At 38.1% G+C, this 25,210-nt stretch overlaps 1 protein-coding gene across 1 annotated transcript in view; it reads right to left on the reverse strand.

The window, feature by feature from the left end:
- Positions 1–15,886: 15,886 nt before the first annotated feature.
- vex (somatomedin B and thrombospondin type 1 domain containing protein vexed) overlaps positions 15,887–25,210 on the reverse strand; it is a 47,092-nt gene continuing 37,768 nt past the window's right edge. The window contains exons 4-5 of the mRNA XM_065315834.1: positions 19,955–20,031; positions 15,887–16,649 (exon numbers count right to left, since the gene is read on the reverse strand). Coding sequence (XP_065171906.1) covers positions 16,408–16,649; positions 19,955–20,031 — 319 coding nt within the window. The 3' untranslated portion in view covers positions 15,887–16,407. The remainder of the gene's footprint in view (positions 16,650–19,954; positions 20,032–25,210) is intronic.

A 25,210-nucleotide genomic window follows, 5' to 3' on the forward strand; every position in this document is an offset into this window, starting at 1 on the left:
TAGTGGAAAAACTCTTCGAGCGCCATCGTCTTGCAACGTCGCCCTGAGTGAGTCGTCAGAATGCAAACGCATTTCGTCGCGACGACCAAATCGTCTACATTGTTGTAGATATACACAATAAAGCACATTGTCATATTTATGGTTTACGCCACACTCTAAACATTCTATAGCCGGAATGATGAAATATTAAACAAAATTCATTTGAGTTTATTTATTGCTAATGTTTCCGTTCAATCATTATTCATCCATGGTATTAAGCAGAGTATTATACATGTTTATACATTAACCAGGCTTAGTAGGGCTTTGGTAATCTCCCTTCAAATAACGTTCAGCATTACACTACGATGGACAATAAAATAATCCCATTACGTGCCGGAAATGGGGATCAATCAATAATAGCTCGTTGGATCGCTGCACGAAACGAGTGTTTGAACTTTAATGTTAGTTCCGAATTGAAAACTCGAATAAAAAATGACAAACATCCCAACAACGGCCAAGCGCATCCCAGAGCGAAGCAAAACAAACATGAAAAATAAAAAAAACACGTCGAAGATGTGAAGATAAAGAGTATCCCATTTATAAGCGGTAAATATAAGCTGTGGAGGCGCCGGGCGAAATCTCGGTTTCGAATAAATAAAACATTTTCGTTTGCAGGGGCACGCAGATATGGGCATTTGACGTTTTGTCGAAATTGCGACGAGAGTGTGCCGATGACAAGTGGAAGAAAAGCAAAGTTGGCTGCGATCCCGAAACCCATTTCGCCACCCACAGTGAACGCAGACGGTGGGCGCGACACACACGCTATCGCCAGCGACCAAAAGTCCAAGTAAAAAGAATATCATCTTTATAAATTGGCTGCTCAAACAAATTGAATAAGTTCCTCAAACCGCGAGCGCCAACTTCATTTTCGGTCAGTCTTTTAATATTTGTTGGAATCGTTCCAATACAGATAGCTACGCAATGTGGGCGCCGGCGCGTCGCGGCAGAGGCTATGTATGTAATTAACAGGGTTCGTTGGGCATTGCCAGGCGAGAGAAGTCCTTGGTTTTTCCATAAATTTCACGGCGTGCCGGTGGTGCCCTATTTGCGTCGCCGCCGCCGTGCTCGCCGAGTGTAAGTAGTTGGGAAAAGGGATAATGAAGTTTGCGTATGCACGGATGCGTCTCCAACGTTCGCAATAAACGCTGGAATGTGCGGCGCAGTCGTTCTGAGGTCTTTAAAAAACTATAACGCCGAGAAGCCCCACCGGTGAGTGCATGACTGACACCCCATTTGCAAAATCTCCCCTCATAGTTGAGGCGGTGTGTACTGTCGGAAGATTTGCCAACGGAAATTATCACGGTCTGAGACCTACGATTTTATTTATTTCGTTATTAATGCCCCGGCATGTTTTATGACAAAACATCAAAATTCACCCTCGAAAAAATTAAACGTTAATGTGATAAATAAATATAAATCGGTAGCAATCAACAAATTACAGAGCGGTTAACCATAGATTTACATATTCAATGCAAACACCGATATATCAATCGCAATAGCTGAGGAGGCGGCAACTTGACGTGCACTCATGCTCATGAGTTATGCATCGACCGACCGCCGCATGTAAACACGGCATGTGCATGCACTATGCATGCTACAGCCCCGCACTAGCGAAACGAGCGTTTTCGATCATCGGATGTTTCCGGGTATCGCGTTTCCTCGATGGAGCTTAAAAGTTGACAAACACGTTTCATTGATTTCAGCGCATCCTGCGGATCGTATGCGACGAGGCGTGAAACTAAACATTTCCGAAAATTACGACCATTGCAATTGGAAACCGCCGACAAACAATCAAACACAATTCAATTTTAATTAAATCTTAAAAATTAATGCGCAATAAAATTTTTCTTCACCGCAAAACTTGAACATTAAATCCAAAAAGTATAATATGCAGATACCAGACACGCAAAAGTGACGTGCGTCGGATATGAAGAGCCTGTTGGTGAAGAAAAATGAAAAGTGTTATTGTTATGGTGGAGGCGCCGGGCGCGCCTGTTCTACAAGACTGTTGTGCGCTCGAGAAAAGCGCATTTTATATTCTTACGCAAGCACACAATAAAACCACTTTCATAATGTATCGATTATATGTACATTTGCCTCAAGTTTTCTATTCTTGTCTTCTCGCGGGCATTTTATTATTAAAATTCCTCACAATTCTGGACACAATAAAACAAGTTTCAAGGGTTGACGTTTCACTCGGGTCCATTTTAAACCCAAAACAATCTTATACAAAGTGTTTCATATGAAAACATTAAATTTTCTATAAATTTGAATAGAAAGTCACATTTTGGAGGAACCTGTGTACACCAGTCACATTTGACGTATTCGGCGATAAATAATAAATAGACGAGCGTATACTTGTTTAAATCCGTCCGACGAACGTCATAGAAAAGCCAAGTCGCTTGAATACTCAAGAGGGACGCGATGTAAACTTTTCACCAGCGGAAGCGACTGCGCACAATATCAGCGAGTGTCGTTACACAAACCGCCCCCATAGTGCAGTGTACGCGAACGCACACAGCGCGAGAGGGACACAAAGAGAAAATTTTTGTAAAAGCCATTTTCCATTTCTCATTATTTCTTTACGAGCGCCATAAAAGTCCTGTAATACCCAACTCTCCTCCTGAATTTACTCGGTTCAACTGAGCGCCCGCCGCGCACACACCAGCGTCATGTTTGTTGCTGGTTGTAGTTTCGCGCTTGTTTCGCTCGGTGCGCGCGAATAATGGAAACCGAAAAAGTCATAGCAATTCGTCTCCTTATCTGCGCACGACAAATATACACCACTGTCGGGTGAGCGCAATTGGCGAATGAACGCGACAAAGCGCGGCGCCGAGGCTAACAGAGTAGTAAAAACTTTAACTTTATCGAATCCCGATTCCATTCGTGCGCAGTTTTTTTTTTCTCTCGGTTTTACTGTCCGACTAGACACGCAGCCGTTGCGTTACGTTTTATTGGACTTTGTTAATGCAGAAGAAAAAAAAAACACACACAAAAACAAAAAATCTACACGCAGTGGTTTTTAAAAGAAATAAAAAGATATTATTATGCATTAGCATTCAAGGGTTAAACACGTGAGTTAAATCCGTCAGTGAGAAAAAGAATTTCGCCGCGTTTTGGCGTCATCTACGTGTTTCGAAAACGTGAAATTTCGTCGGTGCGCGCGTCGGCGTGAATGATAGCCAGGCCTATAAGGGTTCAAGTGACGCTCGCTGCGAATCCATCTCCGCAAAGGACGCGCGCGGCAGAACTAAACACCTGCGTTCCCTAAATCCTCGCCGTGTATCCTTTAAACGGCAGCCAGCCGCGCTCGCTGCTTGCGCTCGTGTCGTCGGTGACGAATACACACACTTAGAGATGGTGACATTTCACTTATGTCACAATCCATTTTCTAAATGTGCCAAGCCAGGCGCGCACAACAAAACACATACTAATATCTTTTGTATATTTTCGGGGGGGTTCAGGTGTTTCGATGTCTCGCCTAGTCCTCTAGATCTAGACAATTTTTTTATATTTAGGTAAATATTACCATCCGCAAAACAAAAATGAAAAACTTGCTTCTATTGTTTGACATGTGGTAACACAAGTAAACCTTGAGTTGAGTTTCGAGTGTCTCGACAAACATTTAAAAACAACTCTCTGTCACGTCTCGAATGTTCTGATAAGAACGGCAAGAGGAGACGTGCGCTAACAAGAAAATGGCGCGCTGAAATACGCGACATGTTCGCATCCCCTACTTCCGCTTTTATTTCATTTCACAGCGCGCACAAAATGTGATACATTTTTCGCATATTTTTGCGCGCGCGGGCGTCAAAAGTACACAAATTAATTCGAACAGCAGCCGACTGTGACAACAAGATAAGGCAAATACGTAACACGTAAAGTGCTCACAGTTATCTCCGCCATTGTCAATGCCGCCCGCCATTACGGACATCGTACATCATCGTTCCCCCCTCGACCAGATACAAATGGACCGCAGTTATGCGTTTAAACAAAGGGAGCGTCGATAAATTCAAAAACGAAAGTGAAACACAATTTACCATCACGCAGTAATACATAGTTAAACTATTTTAAGAGAAAAGCAATCTTCCAACACGCACGTTCAAGCAGGTACCTGATGGTGAACAGGACGGAAAAAACGAGCGTCACTTCAGGGAGTAGTGAGCAAGAAATCAAGATAAATTGACTAGTGAACCCTCGACGCCGTTGAGGGATGAGTAAATTTTCGCATTTTTCCCTGGCCAATCAATCAACGTACGGGGCGTCGCACAAGACGCACGTTATTCATCCGAACAACGTGTTGGGGAGCGAGTTGATTCGATGCGCGCACCTTCAACGTACGTCTACTTTAATCACTTAACAGGTTTCCTGCGGCTGTGGATATTTTTTGCCTGTGTATATTTGCGATGAATAATGCTATTCAAATTTATATACGCGTTTTAGCATATTAGCTTTTGTGATATTAATGATATTAATGACATTTATGTCGGGGGTTTAGATATGCAAGGCTTTATCTTGTGCATTTAACATTTTAACGATCTTAGCAATCGCCCGGAGGCCCGCAATCAACGCACTAGATTTGCGCCTGTTCGCGCCGGGTCCGATCGTAATATATATACGAGCATGAGGGAACGCATATAAAACGCAATTGTAGCAGAAGCATATAATTAACTGAACGCGTAATAAGTAAATCTCGACGCATGTGTGTGTGTGTGTGTGTGCATCGAGTGTTTCCCTTATTTCGTTGTTATTTATGTGATTGCGGATGACATTACTGGCAAATTGCGCCTCCGGGGTAAACTTGACTAATTTCCAGCGCGTGGGGGCGGCACCAAGCCACACCACTATTTCCCCATTGCGACGTGCGGTGTTCCACTCGTCTCGGTGTAATTTTTATTAACAAACTTTGTTTTAGCAGCCGCAGCGAACAGCCGGTAACCAAAAGACGTTGAAACGCTGCAAGTAAGAAGTGGGTTGCGCCGCCGCCCCGCTAGCGGCACGAATTGCTACAGCCCGCCCGAAGACGTCTTAAATCAGTCCGCGGTACTAACTCTTAGTTACGAGTTGTAGTGCCTCTGCACAACTCCTGCAACAACCTCTTTGAGTCCTACAAAGTAACTACAAACGCGAATAATAAATAATCCAGTTTATGCTCTCGATTACGGCCGTGGCCGTATAACACAACACTGTGTTGTGTTACTGCGTGTACATATAAAGAGGGTGAATATGACGCCCGGTGAGACGTCTTTATAGACGCGCAAAACCGCAGGACTTTGCCGAGTGTCGCGCCGCACCGGACCACCTAACCCTTTTCATCCTTTCATCCTCCTATATCATATTAATTAGTCTAATTACAACTTATAGGACGCGCACTTTGCACGCGCACGCACTCAGTTGCAATTAATATCCACCGTGCGTGTTCCTACGCCCACGAGGAGATCGCTAATCAATAGCGACGGCCGGAGCGTACGTGCATACATTAGACTCTGATTAAACGTGATTAATCGGCGTGTAAATCATGCGTTGTTAATTGAGACATTAAACAATGGTTTAACGTTTAATCGTGCAGCGCACAAGCTGCATGTGCACATATCGGCGAGTGCAACAAGCTCATAATGCGGCCAATGCACAAGCATTTAAGCGCGCAACCGTCTTTATTATGCAGCGCAACAACAATTCCGGCATATTGCGTTTACTAGCTCGAAAAGCAGCGGCGTGGCGGTGGCGCGCCTCCATTGTAGATTGCAAATGTAATGAAACAACGCGATGAATTATTAGTTAATTCGCAATTAAGTTACGAGGTGTTGTTGTTGGAGACGACAGCTCGAATGGTGCCCGCGATGGCGAATGCGCCGCCTTTAAACTCGCTGCAAATTACCCGGCAAATAAGTAACTACTATGGGAATGTTAAATCTAGCTTGACGTTTTCTACGTATTAATTCATTTAATGTGTGTTCTGGAAATTTGTTATCGCAGTTTGAATTTATATCGAAATAAACAAGATGTCAAACTGAAATATAAAGGGAAATAAAAATGTGTAGAACTCGGGAACTAAAATAAATACGGGGACGGCTTTTGCATTTCTATATAAATCACAAAATGGATTCTAAAATGGGTACTACACAGAGATTTATTTGTAATTTTGGGTTTAAGAAAAAAAAATTCTTTTTCGATATGTCAATTGCAAATATCTCGAAAACTAAAAGTAATAGAAAATTCCTAACGGAAAATAATGTACCTTTAAATAAACCAGATTAAAAACTATAAAACAAATAATAAATAAATAAATATGCGATTATTAATTTTTTAAATAAAGAAAATTATATTATTTCAATAATAACGCAATCAGTTATATAATTAAAGTGCATTCGCAGTGAAATGTGTAATTTCACAAAAATGATATTCAAATCTGCAGTTGACGGGTAACGCTTTGCTTTGTGATATCACAATAACTCGTTTTTGATTGCGTATTATGCCCCGACGCTTTTTATTCGCACAGAGCGGTAAACGCATACAAAATCCCGCCCGGCGTCGTTAAACTGGGCGCAATGCGAACCCGATGACAATTCGTTATCCACACATCTATTAAAATAAACGCCGCTGTACACGATTTAGTTATTTCGTGGTGAGCTAGATGCGTGTTAGTGCCGCCCGATTTGAGCGCTAATAAAACGATAAAACTCTAGCTGCGCCACTCGGTATTAATATTTGCATTCGTGCAATAGTGTGACTTTACGTTTTGCAAGTTTCCTGGCGCAGTAATAATGCGGATTGCTTCGGAACTGCGTTTTGCATACGCGCACTCCCACAATGTAGATATTGTAGACAAAGAGCCCAAAGGTGGTTACTCGAAATCCGCGCACAGACCGGAGCACAATCGTTGTTCCGACTAAATCAGCGGTCCGCAAACATGATCGACATTGAAAGCTCAAAAATAAAACTGCAAACCGCAAAACTTCAAAACTAAACCAAGTTACTTACCTAAACGACTAGCACACAAAAAGCTTTTAATAATAAAAGTCTTAAAATGCATAAAACAAAAGTTTGTTAAATCTAACAAGTTACTGCATTATGCAAACGCAACTTCTCTGTAGGTACATTAATTAACTTTGTGATGTTAATTTTAAGTAAAATATGTAATGTGTGGGAGAGTTTGGGAAGCACTGGCATAGATGATGTCCTATTGCAAGTTTGTATAGATATAGAGCGTTCGCATATAGCCGCAAGTGGAAGTGTCTAAACTGAATACGAATGTAAAATCGCCAGCGCTTGTAAATAATACGCTTATAACGCGGTTGGTAGCTGCATTGCACGCTGCACACAAGCCCCCGAAACACATTCCACCCAGTGTGAAGTGAACTAAAGCAAAGTATGAAAATTATGCATAAATCTATATCACCTTCAGCCGGGTCTTCCGGGCGCTTCGCACACAATCGCGACTGGGGATTTTCCGCTGCACTCACGGAATGCAAAGCGACAGGACACAAGAGAAACATGTCGTGATTTTAGTTTTCGCACAAATTTTCGTTTGCTTGACTTACGGAATGTAAAGTCTACACGTAGGTAGGTAGATGCTTTTGCCACTTGTATGAAAATAAGTAAGATTCATAAAGCATATCGTACATTTCGTTAGCAAATTGGCTATTAGACGATTGTTTATCTTTTTAGTTGTTTTAAAGGCGATATAACTGCGCGCCTGAGTCGTATCGTAAAAAGCCATTGCGGCTCGTAAAACGAAAGCGCAGGACTAAAACAAGCCGCCCCCGCGATATAAATAAAGAGAGCGCCGCCATGATTGCGCAGCTTTTTAGTTTACTTTTACAGGCATCATCGACATCATCATCATCCCCGTTTTTCATCGTTGGTTATAGTGAGCAATGACGTGGCGCGCGCGCGCCCGCCGGCGATTACTATTACGCAATTTATTGCTAAAATAAAAGTTACGGCCGTCGCACAATACACACCCGCGCGGGCGAATGATGATACTGCGAGAGGTAATAGTAAACAGTCGCTATCAAATTTTATTATATTAGTCCAACCCCATTACCGACTCGCCTGTTAACTTCGACCGCACGGTTTAATTTTGCATCCGAACGTGTTATTTATACATGCTAGATGGCATGCTATAGAGAAAGTTGGCAAACCTAATTCCGTTATGTCCATAATAAAACCCCTGCTTTTACGACGCCTAGTATGGTAATAACTTTATCGCGAAGCAGAAAAAAAACTAACTAAGATTACTTAATTAAGTGAAGAGGCCACAAGTGCCAGTTGAAAAATGTTTACGTACTAATTGCAAGCACTAAATTATAGACACCTAATTAAATTCTGAAGATTTGTGTCGTACTAAAACATAGAATTTTATCTGAGCCTAAGCCTAGCGAGCTTAACGTGAAATATTCTATTATGATAATGACCGCTAGCCTAATAGGCGCATTAGGTCGCGTCGGCGGATTTAAACTTTTTGGACGAAATAGTTTCGGGATCACGGCGCTGGCGTTATTTGTTTTAGCATGTGAGAATGCAAGAAGCGGCGCCGCGTGAAAAGCACGGCATGTGTGTTTGTGTGTGCGTCTGGATGTAGGCTAGCGTGAAAGGGGAAAACATAGACGAGGTGAAATGGGCCTAATCCTGAGCATAAAAGCTCCCCAGAGCCTCCGACGTCGAGCGATGTTTTTCACCGCAATATTGTATTCTGCTAGACTACCTTTCTACTTGAACCCCATCGCACCAGAACGAACTCGCGTTCAGTTCAACCTACTTTTGCCAAGTAGTCTCGTAGTCCTGCCCTCGTTGTTAAATACAGCCACGAAGCAAGCAGAAAAAGAAAATCAAATATTTTACACCGCAGTTTTATTTTATATTCAGCAAAGCCGAGAGTAAAAACTAAAATTTAGCTGCGAAATAACACGAAACACTTCTAATTAAGACCTTTAGGTGGGTATAATATTGTGCAGCAATGTCTATTAGGACTGAAGACATTATAAGAAAGGAAAATGACAAAGAATTGCCATCGTAAATCTACTTCGGGACGCTTGTTCCGGCGTGCAATCCGCCGACCAGAAGCGCGCTATCGGACACGGTGCCCGCCGCTCCCCAAAAAACGGCACCGCAGCACACACACCGAATAAGAGTAGATCGAACGCGCCAACACCACACCCCCGACAGCCGTTTTTCGGGGCTGCTGCTGGTGCTGTGGTACTCTAGCCCAAAGAACAGCCGCGAACCAGAAGGCATAAAGAAGGGAACCGAGAATTATATCATCTCACGAACAACCGGACGGAATTGAATCTGCCATCGTATATATAAACCGGAATAGATTTACTACCGTAATTATCACCCGAGCACGCAGCAAAAAATAATATTTATCGACGTGCGCGCGCAAAAATTGAAGAAAAAGAAAACGACGCGTAAAAGTTGAAGTTTTTGCTGCAGAATTTCGAACGCGTGTTTGAACGGCGCACGTTAATGACGAATTAATTTTAATCACATCCTCGGCAGTCTTACGTTTGCATTTAATTAAATAGTTTCGCTTCATTACGCGGCACAGGCACGCCAAATATTGACGGAATATGATTAAACCTACAAGCGTGAACACCTAATATCCACGAAATACCGACGAGTACGATGTACGTGAAGCTGAAGACAAGTTTCAAAAAATTAATGGGTCATATACTGAAGCGTAGACTAAAATATTTGCGTTTAATCAAAAACTCTAATTTTCGGTTTATTATAGAAGTGCATCCGAGCATGGCGTAATAAATTCTAAATTAGTTTGTTTACGCGCATATTTATTCAGTGCGCTCGCTCGGATTTTGTCCCCGGAAGAACGAAAGCAATTAAAAACCGTGATTGTAAATTGAGGTTAATGTGGTCCTGCTCGGCCGCGCCATTAAGAGAGCGCTGCAGCAGCTAAAAGGGCTGCGAGATGGCACCGGAAGCTTTCGCTTATATTCCCTAATGGTGATAAATGGCGAGGTAATTATTGAAATTCCTAACAGTGCACCCGGCAAAAGCAGTTTTAGGATTTTAATCTTAAACTATTAGTGGCTTACAGCTACTAATGCACTTTCAGCTCCTTGATTAAGCTACGAATGTTGAATAAAATTGAAAATCGAATCGCAGCATTAAAATTTTAAAACTTCTGAATCGCCATTATGCAAATGGCGTCGCGCGCGGCACTCGGTGCGCCGCCATTCGTACGTGTGGCACATGTTTTTTATATCCGTTCACGATCGTAATGCTCGATGGGAGCGAGATTTTTTTTGTTTCGAAGGGTGGATATTCGATTTTAGTTACTGGCTCCCACCCCGGGCGCGTTGCAAAAATCAAAATCGCTTTTGTATCTACTGCGACGACTGTTTTCCCTACGTGCCCGTCCTGTTATATGTCCGCGCTTAATGCTAATGTGACCTTAAATGATTTCCACGTGCTTTTCTTTTGTCCCGAAAGCGCTTTTAGATGGCACGCCAACCCTAGCATAGAGCAAAGGAAAAAAACCTCGGTTCTGGGTGCGGGTGCGAGGTGCGGAAAACTAGAAGAACTTTCGGGGTGGTTTTATTATCTGCCGAAACTGGAAGGACCCGGGCGCGAGTTAAAGCAAAGCAGCTGTGCGTGCTGTGGCGCGAGTCAAGGTGAAATAGGTAAAGTTTGCAAATCTCTGGTGGCCGATAGTGTGTTTCGTTTCGCTATGAGCCGCACAACTGAGCAACAAGGTCACCCTGGTTATTCAACGGTGTATGCCCTCTTCTGCACCCTCCCATCCTCCACCGGGTGGAAAGTTACAACGAACAATCTAAAACCGCGCTCTTGAATCTTCCACGCGTTAACGCAATCCAGCATTACGTTACCTCTTCGAACCGTCCTCGAGCAAATCCTATGGGGCATTATTCATTGTATGTACGGCAGGCCAGCCCTGAGCGACAATTCCAACGCCTTCAAATTACAAGCGTGTAATACACAAACTCCGCCAGCAGTGGATAAGATTTTGCTTTATTTAGTAAACGCCGCCTGGGAGAGTTTTGCGCGTTTTTCTGTACCTTCGCTGATGCGGCCAACCACTTTACATATGATAGAAAAAAGTGTAATAAAGTCTGGAGGCGGAGAGTACGCGCGCGCGCGCGAGATGCACAAGTGTGTGCGGAAGCATACGTCGGGAGGCAAACGACTCCCTCGACGCTAGTCGTCAGCATGGGGCGGTTTCGAGTTGCGAGCCTTGGATGCGCCACCCCCGAGTCACACACAAACCGCAAGAGTCGGCGCTCGCATTCTCTAAACCCAACGTGCACCGGAAAGCGTTTAGACTACTTTTAACATTAGCGTTTAACCTCTTTCAACGACGCCTCCACCTTTACACACCTCGTGCTCTAGATTTCACGAGTTGAATCGTGAAACCTGAACATCACAAAAAAGCCGCTATAATTTCACTATAAATCTCAAAATAATTCCGCGTGTTTCATCCACTCTCGACATCCAGCACTTCAATTTTACGGGCGTGTAACAAAACGAAAACATCCACGCAGGATGATAGAAGCACCTTATGTGCTATGTTCCCGTGGCACACGAAGGGCGAGTTGGGATTTTTACACTTACTTAAAAGTTACGACTCAAAAACACGTGTCAAAACGATAAACTCTACGATTTCCGAATGAAATAAAAAAGTTGACTTACGATGCGTAATTTCCTTTATTAAAACGCATAAACTATCGGTCTTCAGCACTCACCTGCAACAATAAAAACAAAACATTAGTACAATACAAGATATTTATTATTGGTGTGCGTATATTTACGACTTTCAATTTTAATTCGGTGAAACAAAAACAATAAATACCAACGGTGCTGCATCGCAGTCATTTTTCGATAATAAACGATAATAACAAAAACCAAATTACATACCGAACGAACCGCGTGCACCGACAACTAGCAAACACATTTAAATTGGAATTTATGATACCAGCAGATATAAATTCATATGTGTATAATAAACTTATTGTGCGCGGCGGTGGCGGCAGTATGGCGGTGGTGGGTTCCAACTCGTTTAACATTTTCGTTTCGCCGGACAGTTTTTAAAAGCAGCATTCGCTTTTGTATCTCCTGCATTACACGCTTTTCCCATTTCAATCCACAATAGACCAGCGTACGAGCGAGGACCACAGCACCAGCAAAGCGGAACCAGGCCGGGGCCAAAGTAATAGCGCCGCAGCACCCCTTTTAGCACCGAATTTTCACTCTCTAATAGCGAGAAACCATATACGAAGCCCGCGTAGACATTATACTCGTACAGGTAGAGAGAAGCATTGGCGCCGCATTCAAATGCTCATCGTGATGGCAACCCACAAGCGCCAAGAGTATGTAAGCCCACCCGTCGTCATTCGAAGCAAATATGAGAAGAGAAGCGAAGCGTTCGTAAATCGCGGCATTTTCGTACGATTCGGGAATATCGATATGACGGCACCGGATATGTGTATGAATGAACACGCAAAGCCTACTTTAAGGCATTCAGATTTTTATGTACTGCATACATTTGCAAAACTTCGATTTCGCTCCACGTTGAGTGCCGCTGAGAGGATATGTCTACATACGCATGTAAGCGTGTAACGGGGCACAAAAGGAAGAAAAAACTTTAAACATCGTTCAAATGTCATTATTTATGGCTGTTGTAAATTTTGTGCACGACGTAAGAAAGAATGCTTTATAGCGCGTTTGAAATTGGAAATTCAGGAAAAGATCATCTTCTCGAAGGAAATACTTTATACGAAAATTATTCTAAATATATACGCCTTAGGTGACAATAATTTCATACAAAACAAAAGTATGCAGCTCCCTCTAACGGCAGTTCAATACATTATACTTTGTAAAAACAAAACTCATTAATATTTCACATCAAAATTACGTTCCAACGATGGAAGATCTCAATATGAATACATTCCTGCGATGTTTGCGCCTTGCAAAAAAAAGCCGAAAGACTAGCAGTGAGGGTGCATGCATAAATAATAAATACCGGAAGCATCAAATATTCATATGCGTTGCATCGCGGATGCTTCAAGGATGGATGGCCGGGCATATCGAATAACACTTTAACCTCCTCCTCCTTCCACTAGGAGATATATGTTGAAAATATTCACAACTGACAAACAGTTATACCTCTACGCGTCTAAGACAAGACAGTGTGCGGCGTGAGGGGATGGCAACGACGACACATGAGAATGCGATAAGAAAGTGTAAATTGTGTTCAAAACAAACACAATTATTAAATTAAAAATTAAATTAAAATTCGATTTATAAAATTCTTATTTTTTAATTGTAAAAGATCTCGTAAACTATAAGCGATAGAGATAGGCGTATTAAAAATTATTAATTTACGGGAAATTATTTATAAGACAGAATATTAAAATACTGCATGCTGTTCTCTCCGTCAAGCAAACAAGTTCGCGACAATTCATGATAAGACTACCTGCTGCCCGAACGCGTAAGCCCGGCGCGTCGATGTCACGTGACTTTGTGCGCGAATTGCAATTGGCACGATACCTGCGATCTAAACTAAACTAGAATATGCTGCATGCATCAAGTTGATGCGACGTGAGAAGACGGCGCGCGGGGCACATGCGATAAAAAAGTTGTTTATATACAAACGCAGGTAACAGCATTGTGTTCAAAACCAAACACAATTCTCGTGCCGAATGCCCACGTTTGTCGATAAATAAGATAAGAATAAGCCGTATAACTCGATTTTATTATTTTTAGTGCATCCTAGTGTCATCTATGAATGCTACAGATAGTAGTCCCGGAATTTAGATTAATAAAATTAATAAAACAATAAAATTCAAATCATGTAATTATAATTTTTTATGGCTAGAGATTGACCTATTTTACATCAAATATTTAAGTGATATTTAATTCAAAAATGTTTTGTTTCTATTCTATTTTTGGTTTATATTTTATCCAACTATTTATTGCAATTTTCCGAAAAAGCCGTGAATTCTACAGACAATTTTTACTAAAATAAAAGGCTCAGAAAAACGTTTTGTTGCAACTTCAGTAAAAAAAATTATAAAATTTCAACTTTATGTATTCTGCTGGAAAGTATTTTCACATTTGATCAAATTCCGGGAAAACTATAAGTCTAACAGTAAAATTTTACTAACATAAAATGCTCAGACAAACCTATTATAGCAACTTCCAAAATAAAAAGTTTAAATTTCCAAATTTAATTTTCCTGTGGAAAATGTGAGATCACATTTTATCAAATTGCGGGAAAACTATAAGTCCAAAAGTAGAATTTTACTAAAATAAAACGCTCAGGAAGACTTTAAATTTTCATATATAATTTTTCTGTGGAACTTTGGTCAAATTTGCTCACACTTGGTCCAATTATGGGAAAACTATACGTCCTAGAAAAATATTTTACTAAGATAAAATGTTCAGAAAGATGTCTTATTGTATCTCCGCCAAATAAAACTTCAAATTTCCATTCTTAATTTTCCGCCAGAAAGAACTCTTTGTCGTTAAGACATATTGCAGCACAACAAAAAAATGAAGGACTACATTTGACGAATAATGAAATTATTTCACTTACCAGATTATCAAACAAGGTAAATCAACCACAAGTTGATAGACACTGAAATAAAGAAGAAACAAAACATAAGTTACACCATTTTGTGCCATGTTGAAATGTATTTCAGTTCCGTCGGAACTCAGTTTTGACCTTAAAATTTCTGTTATTTGCAATAATTATTAGAACAACAATATTTACCAGGTAGCACATTAGTCCAGTCCATGATCCTCTGCTGATGACAAAAATGCTTAATTCAACTCAATTAATTATTTGCGTTAACAAATTATCACCGGCCGGCGCCCGACGACAACGGACTCACAAACACAAATCAAATAAGCTCGCAAAATTTAGAATTACAAAGATTACACACGCGATAAATAACTAGTAGAAGTCCAAACACGTCTATTAACACTAATTATCACCAGTGATCAACGAAATATAACACGATTTACCGAACTTGTACCAAATAATAACCTCAGACGAAAGTGTGAAACGTGTGCTCGCCGTTATCGCACCGGTGGAACAAAACAAAAATTCACTGGCAGGAATATTTTCAGCAAAACATGCATCGTCACGCCCTCTGAGAGTACTTTACGGTACCATAATAAAATACAAAGTGTTACAAACAGTGACGCGTGCATATGTGTCAGTGAGTGGTCACTCACTGCCATAGGAGACGCGCGTGTTGATGTGAGCAAAAGGTTCATGCATCACCCTGTCTAAACGAGTAGCATTTTTGCTCATAGTTCCAGAACTTAAACATAGATGCGCGATGTTCAAATTTAAAACAGCTTTCAACAGATTTTACAAGTTTGGTGAGAATCGATGCAATTGTTTGTCTATTCACAATTGAATAAACATTTTATATATATAATACAAGGAAAAAATACTAAACTGACGGCCATGTTAAAATTTGCAATACTCACCTTGAAACACAGCTGCAAAACTGCAAAAAGTAGTAATCAGGAACTAAACAATCCACACTCGATTGATCACTAACCAGACACCATAAACAACAAGTAAAACTAAACACAGTTAATATTTAAACAAATAAACCGTAATTACGTAATAAAACAATTAAAAAATAAGAAAAATCACGAGCAACACGCGTTAACAACCGACGCTGAACTAACATCAGTTACCAACTGCTAAAACAAATATATCCCTAAATCTAGTTACAAACAAATCCCCTACCTCCCTAAGTTGGCATTACTAACGTCACAATATTCAAATATTCAAAATAAAAACATTGTTTACAAACAATTTTACAATGAAACAATAAACCACACAACATTTTATTGACTGTCATATATATTTCCTCTGCTGCACCACTCACGTGCAACCATCTTAAATAGAATGACATTAGTGTGGTGATATGTTTCTGACAAAATATATTGTTACACAAATGCCGCAACTCTTGTCGCTTCGTCAATTTTGTCACAATAATCTTACTCAACTAGTGTAATGTTTATTCTTGTTTACAATTAATGATTATGCAAAAAGGTCCTCGCGTTATTTAGTTTATCATTTTTGTTCGATTACTCTATGTGTTCATTATTCTCGTGTCTTAGATTAAGATTAATAACAATATAATGCTACAAACGTTATTAAATACATTTTAGTCACAAATAAAAATTCAAAAACAAGAATCAATGACGTCACATCATCAGTCTACGTTTTTAAAAAGGAACCAAGACTTAAATTTGATGTTGATACTTGATACTGATATGAAAGGCTTGCAGGAGTTTCAGATTTGAGATTAAGATTAAGATCCGGGTTCGTTTGGCTCCAGTGGAAGAAGGGAGGAAGAAATCTTAAACGAAAATGAAGCGTTGCTCGGAGGTGGCTTGGCACGTCTTGGCGCTGCAGGTCTCTTGCGGGTTGTTATTAGTTGGAGTTGACAGTTTCGGGGGCGCACGCACCCACTTGCCGTGGCAGTGCGGTGATGACATCGACGACCAGCGTGTGAAGAGGCCGACGACGCCGTGGCCCTGACATCGGTAGCCGAGGTTTTTTCGTAGGGCTTCAGCTTCGCACAAAACGCACACGGTTTCACCTAAAAATTAAAGAGAAATTGATTATTTTGAAAAGTTGAGGGTTGTAATGACAGTTTAATGTAGGCAACCAGTCGTACAGGGTTTAAATTAAGAAATTTAAGAAATAAAAGATTTTGAAGTTTAGAAGAGGTTTAAGGGTTGTTTTAAGGGTAGTTTTAGGGTTTTTATGAGTGGAAATGATAGATTAACTATTCTTCTGTAATATGCAGGTTCAAAAACTTAATTATGTTGTATAGTATAAAAGATATAACAATTTTTGTGACGCTTGTTTTGAAATAATCTAAAAAAAGTTGTAAAGGTTTAAGAGGCAATTAAGGGATGAAGCAGTCATCTTTTTAGGGTTTTTAAACATGGAAATGGAAGAATAACTCTTCTATTTTCTTATAAAGTTTAAAAAATTAAAATATTTTGAGTACTTTTCAAGATATACTCATTTTTCCAAAGCATGTTTTAAAAACACTTACATAATCAAAAACATTAACTTTAACAATAATTTTTCCCACTTTCCCCACACAATAAAATAATAAAATATACCTCAACCAAAACACAATTTACTACTTAATTATACAAAGCAAGCAGAATTAAAATCGCATGAATATTTCCCACGAAAAACTCCAAATTTAACCTGCAATTTCCATGCAACTACTTAAAAACTCGCACATATGCCCCGAAAAGCACTCCTGCAACAATTGCAACCCGTTAAATTCATTGCGCTGCAAGCGCATTTCACTCGTTAGCGTACGCTGGAAAAACTTCGCGAGCATCCAGCATCCAACCGCCCGAACATCTCGTATTATTATGCATTATTATGCAGATGAGGTGCGCGCATCAAACTATAACGAGGCGCGCGCCAAGCGTGAAATAAATGAACCGAAAAATAAAAATTCAATGAAAATCAAAATAAAACGCAGCAAAAAAACATTCGCCAACGCCAACACGAAGAAATCAAGTCGCATTCGTGTTTTATTATGCAAAACTTAAAGTTACGCGAGTGTCACAGCGGAATACAAGAAACAGGAACAAGAAAACGTCGCGCAACGCGTGGAAAAGTTACAAAAGTGGTGCTTAAGGGATGTAAAACGTAATGGGAAATTATAAAACTTGCGGCGGATCGCCTCCAATCATCTTGCATTTTATTTCTTTTCAGTTTTTCGACGATTTTAAGTCAGAAAACGTCGCAAAATGCATAAAATATTAATATTAATTTAGTAATGGATTAAAATATTCGCGTAAAGTTTTGTTACACTTTGAATTCTTTTAAAGACAAAAAGGAGAAAAGAAAATGTGCTTGGAGATATGACAAAGACGATTTTCTCGGCGCTGCGCGTATGATATTCGCTTGAGCGTCGAGAAAATTGTGCAATTTGTCTTTGCGATTCACGCCGGTAGACAAATTGCTGCTTTGAAGTCTGAGCGGTCTGGGCAGGAAAAGAAAGCGCCAAGAAAACACTATTATGTGCTTCTGCAGCGAAGTGGAAGTAGTGGAAGAGGAGGAAAAGTTTTGTTTTGTGCCGGGATGCACTTGTTTAACTTTGGATGATTAGTCGCGCAGTAATTAGAGTGGAATTACACTTTGATCGCGGGTTAAACACGGAATGATTAATTTTTTCGACGGAGAGGGTAGGTATTATGATAGGTTGTTTAATTGGCTTTATAAATACATAAAAATTGTGAGGTTAAGTTGAATAGTTTTGTAGTTAGAGGTGATTTTGTGAAATGTTGCATAAAATTATTATATTTTACTAAAATTGTTATAACTCAGTAAATATAATGTTTACAACTATGATATAAACTTTACTTCAATCTATGATAAATTGTCTTTCTATTGAGATATTGTTGATTATCCTGTGATGATTATGTCCTGAGTTATAAGGACCTAAAGTCATCAAAGCATATGCTTTATAAGTGTAACTTAATCATTTATGAAAGTGCACTTTAACTTGGAATAAAAAGTAAACTATAAGTCACAAACTTCATAAATGTTATCATTCTGATAGACATTTTAATAATCTTTAAGAATATGTTAAAATAATGTTTATAGCTCATAAACTTCCCGAGTTATCACTGATTTTGTCAAATATTACATTAAATTTCCTCAAATATGCATTTTTTACAACAACTCATATAACTCAATAAATAAACAATTTATACATTTTTTGTTAATATTAGTATATTCAGTATTAAATTCTCTTTCTAATGATGTATTATTAAGTATCCTGTGATATATATACCATGAGTTATAACGACCTAAACTGAACAAGAAAAGTAGACAAAAATTTTTATTAAAAAAATTTAGAAATCGTATTTTAACCTCAAATAAAAACCAAAATAACATATTTAAATTATTACAATAATATGATTTTAATTGATATTTTAATTATCTTTGAAAATAACTAAAAATAATCTTTCTAGCTCCAATACTTCCGGAGTTATAACCAATTTAGTAAAATCTCACCTTAAATATGCAATAAATCACAAAAACTCTTATAACTCACCGAATTAAAAGTTTAAATAATTATTATATACGTCAATAAACTTTCAAATAAATTCCCCTTCCAATGACATATCACTCAATATCCTACGACAATTACGCCCTAAGTTATAACGACCTAAACTCACAAAACGACAAAAACTTCCTCGCTACGTATTTTTATATCTGAATTCTAATTTGTTATCCTGTTAGCCACTTGCTGCTCGGCTTCGCGCTCGGCTCGTATTAATTCTCGAATAAATTTTCACGAAAATTAACAAAACATCCTGCACCGCATGCATATGCATCTCACAGGATTCGCTGCAATTGCGCCGCCGCCGCTCCAGTTCCATCCGAGAGGAAAACCGGATAACAGGATAACAACTCGCTCGGCCGCGCTGAGTAATCTATTCGTACGGCATGACAAAAAGGACAACCAACACCCACACGTATTCATTTACTACGAGAAGTCCTACGAATGCAATTCATTTAAATTTTAAATGATTTAACTTGAATTGCACGGAATTACGCCGAAGGAAAAATTAATTTAATTAATTAAATTGTTTCTTTGTAAATTCGGAAACACTCGGCATGTGTACGTCCAGTAAGCCCGCAGGTCCTGTAAAGGACAATATCCTTGCTATTAGGACTAAATGTCGATAACAAACAAACGGACGCAGCTAAAGTGGCGAACTGTGCAAACTGTGCAGCGTAAATAGAGATTTCTCCAAGGATCAAATCGCCACTGAGAGAGGAGGATGGGGGTGAGGGTGAGGATAATACCAAATGCACATATTATAATCTAATTGTTAAATATTATACGGAGTGATTTACCTTCTTTCATTCCGGCGAAGGATTCGTCTTTCTTGCATGCTTTGGATGCTTTGACAACTTGGAACTCGACGCAGTATCTGAAAATATGAAATGTGTTACATTTTTTGTTATAATTCAAAAAGTATAAAAGATAGGGACATAAAATGAACGGAGTTTTATTCCTCATTAAATTGTGTTTTATTTGATGTATTGGTTCATTATTTTTGTTTATTAGAACAAAAGTTATAAGCTGTTAAAGTTGCATAACTTATTTTTTTGATGATAAATGTAATGTTTTAGTTAAATTATTATAACTAATTTTTGAATAAGTTTATTTGTTAATAATAAATGTCATTTAACTCTATTTTAAATTGCCTTTCATTCAAGATATAGTTTGTTATTCTTCAATATTTATATCCTGAGTTACCGCATAAGAAAGTAACAAGTTTAGATCATACACAACTTCTAGAATTTTCAAATTGTAATACTGCAATAAAATTGTTTTTATTCATTAATGTATCACGTTATAAACATAATTTATGCAATATTCTATTCAACATTAAATTCTCTTTCAAATGATGTATTGCATGTAATAATTGAATATTTAGGAAATTAGTTATAACGTTGCAAAATTGAAAACTATTTTTTATCTCCAAAAAATGAAATTATTTACTTAAATTGTTATAAACAAACAATGAGTACCTATATTGCAATACTAACTGTTTCAGTTAATACTAAATTAAATACTCTTTCATATTATGTTTTGTTGATGATCCTACGATATGTATATCCGGAGTTATAATGCAACAAACATGAGTTACAAACTTAAACTTCACTTTGTAAAAATTACTAAATTAAAATATTTTACTTAAACTTAAATAATTAATAAACCAATAAACACACGAAATAAAGCTAAAAATAAAATGATTCAGCATTAAATTCTCTTTCATTTGACATTTTACGCAATATAATAAAATAATTACTTTGAAAGTTATAATGATCTAAAGTTCAAGTTAAATTTCCAAAACTTTCTCAAAACATATTGTATAAAAATATCTACCTAGATATATAAAATTATAAAATGAAATTATGTGTGTCTACTCCCGAAGATTCTTCGTACTCCTATCGAAAATCTTAAATCCTCCAAAAATGTAATAAAAAACGAAGCCGAAAAGCACTGGAATGAAATGAAATACGTTTTCGGCCTGCGCGCCTGCAAAGCGATGTGATGCGATGCGGTATCGAGGAAATCGACTCGGAAAATTCGTTTTGTTTCCCGCTCATCCTTTTATAGCCCGCGTGCGCGTCGAAAAGCCGAGCAATCAGAAATCAGTAATATTCCTCGTGGTCCTTTTTACTGTCTTATTGCCTCGCTTCTCGAATCTTATTTCGTTGTGTGCGCGCAGGAACAGGATAATTGGCAGCGAAAAAGTAGCCAACAAAAAAATAGTTCAAACAATTGTCGGAGAAATTCCAAGAATTCGCGAAACGTGCGCGTTTGTTGCTGGTTTCTGGTGCGGATGTCGAAAACATCGAAATATTGCTTTGAAGGACATATCAAGGAGTTTTGTATCGCAATGTAAACAAAAGAGAAGAGAAAAAAAGAAGAAAAAGTTTCGTACAAAGGAAAGAAATTGACAGAAAAATAAATTTATCGAGTGATATTTTTAGTAATATAAAATATTAATATATAGAAATGATTAATTAATGGTTTTTTGTGTCCTTCATGAAGAAAATTTCAAAATAATCATTAAAAACATAACATTTTTACGTTTTTTTAAGTTTTTAAATGCAATTCTTCAATAAAACTTAAATTATTTAAAAACAAAAAATGTTAGGAAAATGTTATAAAGACGAGTTAATGCAGCGTTAAATTCTCTTTCGATTGATGTATTGTATGTAATAATTGAATATTTGTTAAAAAAGTTATCACGTCTCAAAGTTGAGAAATATTTTTTATCACTAAAAAATGAAATAATTTACTTAAATTGTTATAAATAAACAATGCAAACGCGTATTTTAATACTAAATATTTAAATATACATTAAATTAAAAACTCTTTCATGCTATGTTTTTTTTATTATCCTACGACGGGTATATCCGGAGATATCGTGCTTCAAACTTAAGCTTTGCACTTAAATTTTACTCCCTACAAAATACTAACATAGTTGATGCGACTTATTTTGTTAAAACTTAAATAATTCAATCATTAATACTCTCAAAAAATTTAAACTTATATTAAACAAATAAGTATTAAATTCTCTTTTAAATGATGTTTTACACAAAATTATTAAATAAATACCAAAAAAGTTACGCGGCTCCAAAGTTCAAAAATATATTATCTACAAAAAATTTGCAATAATTTGTTTAAATTGCTATAAATAAACAATGGTAATAGTTATTTCTATACTCTAAAAACATGTAAAAATTAAATTAAATTTTCTTTCATTTGATATATAATTCAATAATCTACGTCAATTATCTTCGGAGTTATAATGCAATAAACTTTGCACATGAAAAAAGACTCAAATATTAATAAAATAATAATTAATTAACGGTCTTTAATGCCTTCCGCGAAGGAAATTCCACGCAAATCATTAATTAAACCACGTTGACACCGTTTTGTCATCAGAACACAATAATACCTTCGAAATTACCCAAATCGATGACTAATTATCAATTAATTAATTATCACACACACACACACACACACATCACAAAACGACGTCAAGCCTCCACCCAACGGTAAATTCTTGCTAAATTCGTGTCCTTGAACAAAATACTTAACCAAACTGCCGGCGGATTATTTGTTAGTGGACCGGAAGCTTTTTGTGTGCGCAAATCTTGCTGTAGGGGTGCATATTTCATATTTTCACGGCTGAAACAATTTCCACGCGCGCTCTCAAAACTTTGCGGTCGCAAAACTATGCGATTTATATCGGCGGCGGCGGCGGTGGCGGCGGCGTGCGTCAGAAGGGAGGAGAGGAAAACTTACGCTCGCGAATGATTTACGACCACCACGCGGGCAGGCAACCAACACAACTTATTTTATGTTACAGTTACAGTGTGAATGAAAACAAAAGCAAATCGTAAACACAACTGCGGTGGCTGTGAGGCGAAAAAATCGAGGGTTGAGGGGTAGATTTAGTGAATGCTGTCAGAGTCACAGATTAAAACGTTATAAACATTCGTAATTCATGTGAAAGTAGTGATTTAAACTTAAAACTCACTGAATTACAACCAAAAATGAGTAGTTTTATACGTTTTGAGTTTAAAAACTGTATATTGGGTTGCCTACGTTACACCTAAAGATATGACAGATGTAAACATGATAATATAACCCCTAAATTTAATAAAAATAGCATTTTATAGTCATTTTCTTATATTTTAACCTCAAAAACCACTCAAAACATGTTTTTTATAGTTTAAAATGGCAGAAATTGTGATTTAACCTCAAAACTAACCTAAAACACCCCTAAAAAGCCATTTTGTATTATTCTAACCTCTCTAAACTCCCCTAAAAGCATTTTAACCTGTTTACCGCACAAAATTCAAACTTTTTAACCTTAAAAACAACCAAAACACAATTTTTATGTAAATCCAAAATGGCCGCCATGTTAATACATAATTTTTAACCTCATATTCACAACATGCTAATACCTCATTAACTCCACCTAAATCTGTTTCCTTTTCCATGTACACCTTGCTAATCACCGCCATTTTGTGCGCGACTTAAAATGGCTGTGCCTGGCATAATCCTAACCTTACTTTGTTGTCTGCTGCGTAATGTGTACGATTGTAAAGCTTTGTTGGCGTTTGTTTTGTGCGCTCGTTTGCGCGCTTTTTTATGCCGGCCGACTTTTGTTTCATTGCCTGCCTCGAAGGTGAAAAAGATGAAAGCTTTCCGCTCCGACAGCTTCCGTCGTCCATTAATGGGTTTCTTTGTTTCGCGCGCGCTCATCAATTAGGCCCAATGGCAAATAGCAAATACCAACGACACAAAAATTCATTTCTCGTTTTTTTTTTTCGTTTTAATATATCAAGAATAGTAATACATCAACCACTTCCGTTTTCCGGTTTTCCGGTTTGTGTGTGTGTGTGGATGTGTATGTTGAGGAATTAGTAAGATAATTAGCGGCGGCTTTGAGCAATCTCGCAATTTGCAACTTGCAAACAACTTGTAACTTCCAACTCGCGTGTGTTTGCACGTCCGCCATGTTTGTTTTCCCGAACTCGCGCGTGTTTCTAACCTCTTTTCGTGCATTTTATCGCGCAAACTTAATTTTCCTGCGTTGAGTTTCGGATTACAATTAACACATAATTCCGTGTTCACCAAACTTACACATCAAACCGGAAAACACAACAAAACAAAATTCAAAATGGCCGCGGAACAAATCGCTACAAAAACACAAGAGATACGTTTGTTTTAAAGTACTAATTGTTACACCTGTTAATTGTTAAGTGTTTAACTTTAACAAATAAAAGTTTCCGGAACTTCCGGAACTTCCGGTAGGCACGTTCGACTTGCTACACGTGTAATTACAATATAATTCCTTCAGGACGATTCAAAACGACTTGAAAACACAAAAACTTTCGATACATACAATGTGTCCACATACAAAAAAATAAAAATTAAATTTTTAATCCGCCATTTTAATAGCTGTGACTATAAAAACACAAAAATCTTTTATTTTGTCACTGGACACATTGTATATTATGCTAATCACAGTTAGTGCCTTCCTGATGACTAAATAATAACTCAGTTTCGAAAGCGAGCGCCATTCTCACATCCTTGCTTGATTTTCGTCCTGATTTCGAGGTCCTTGCTCGTTACAGTTTACGCTTCGCTCCTTCGCGCCCAGAAATCTGCTGGAAGTCTGTGGGGCGTGTAAAACATATCCGACCATGCGCGACGCAAACTTTAACTCGCGTTATCGCGACGAGGACGAAAGGATTTCGTAAAAATTTCACTTCCGCTTTAATATTGAAATTGTAATGTAGCGAATGTGATCTATCAGCGGATTAAATTAAATTACGGACGAAAGTTTTGTGCACACATTGCATACGGAAGTCAAATAGTCTGCGTTATCCTCCAGGATAATAACGTATGTAATAATCGGATTAAATTTTTTATTATGTAAGAAGATTAGATTTTTCTCTTAAATAGAATTTTAGCGTTTTTATCAAAACCGGAAAACCGGAAGTGGGAAATTTTTCGGTTAATTTTTATATTAACTTGATAAAATATCAAAATTTTAAGAAAATTATTAAATTACT

Source organism: Atheta coriaria, unplaced genomic scaffold, assembly GCF_025399875.1.
Source record: "Atheta coriaria isolate IRGN ID8LTWV9N9 unplaced genomic scaffold, Caltech_Dcor_3.1 hic_scaffold_2_pilon, whole genome shotgun sequence".
Classification (NCBI taxonomy): Eukaryota; Metazoa; Arthropoda; class Insecta; order Coleoptera; family Staphylinidae; genus Dalotia; species Dalotia coriaria.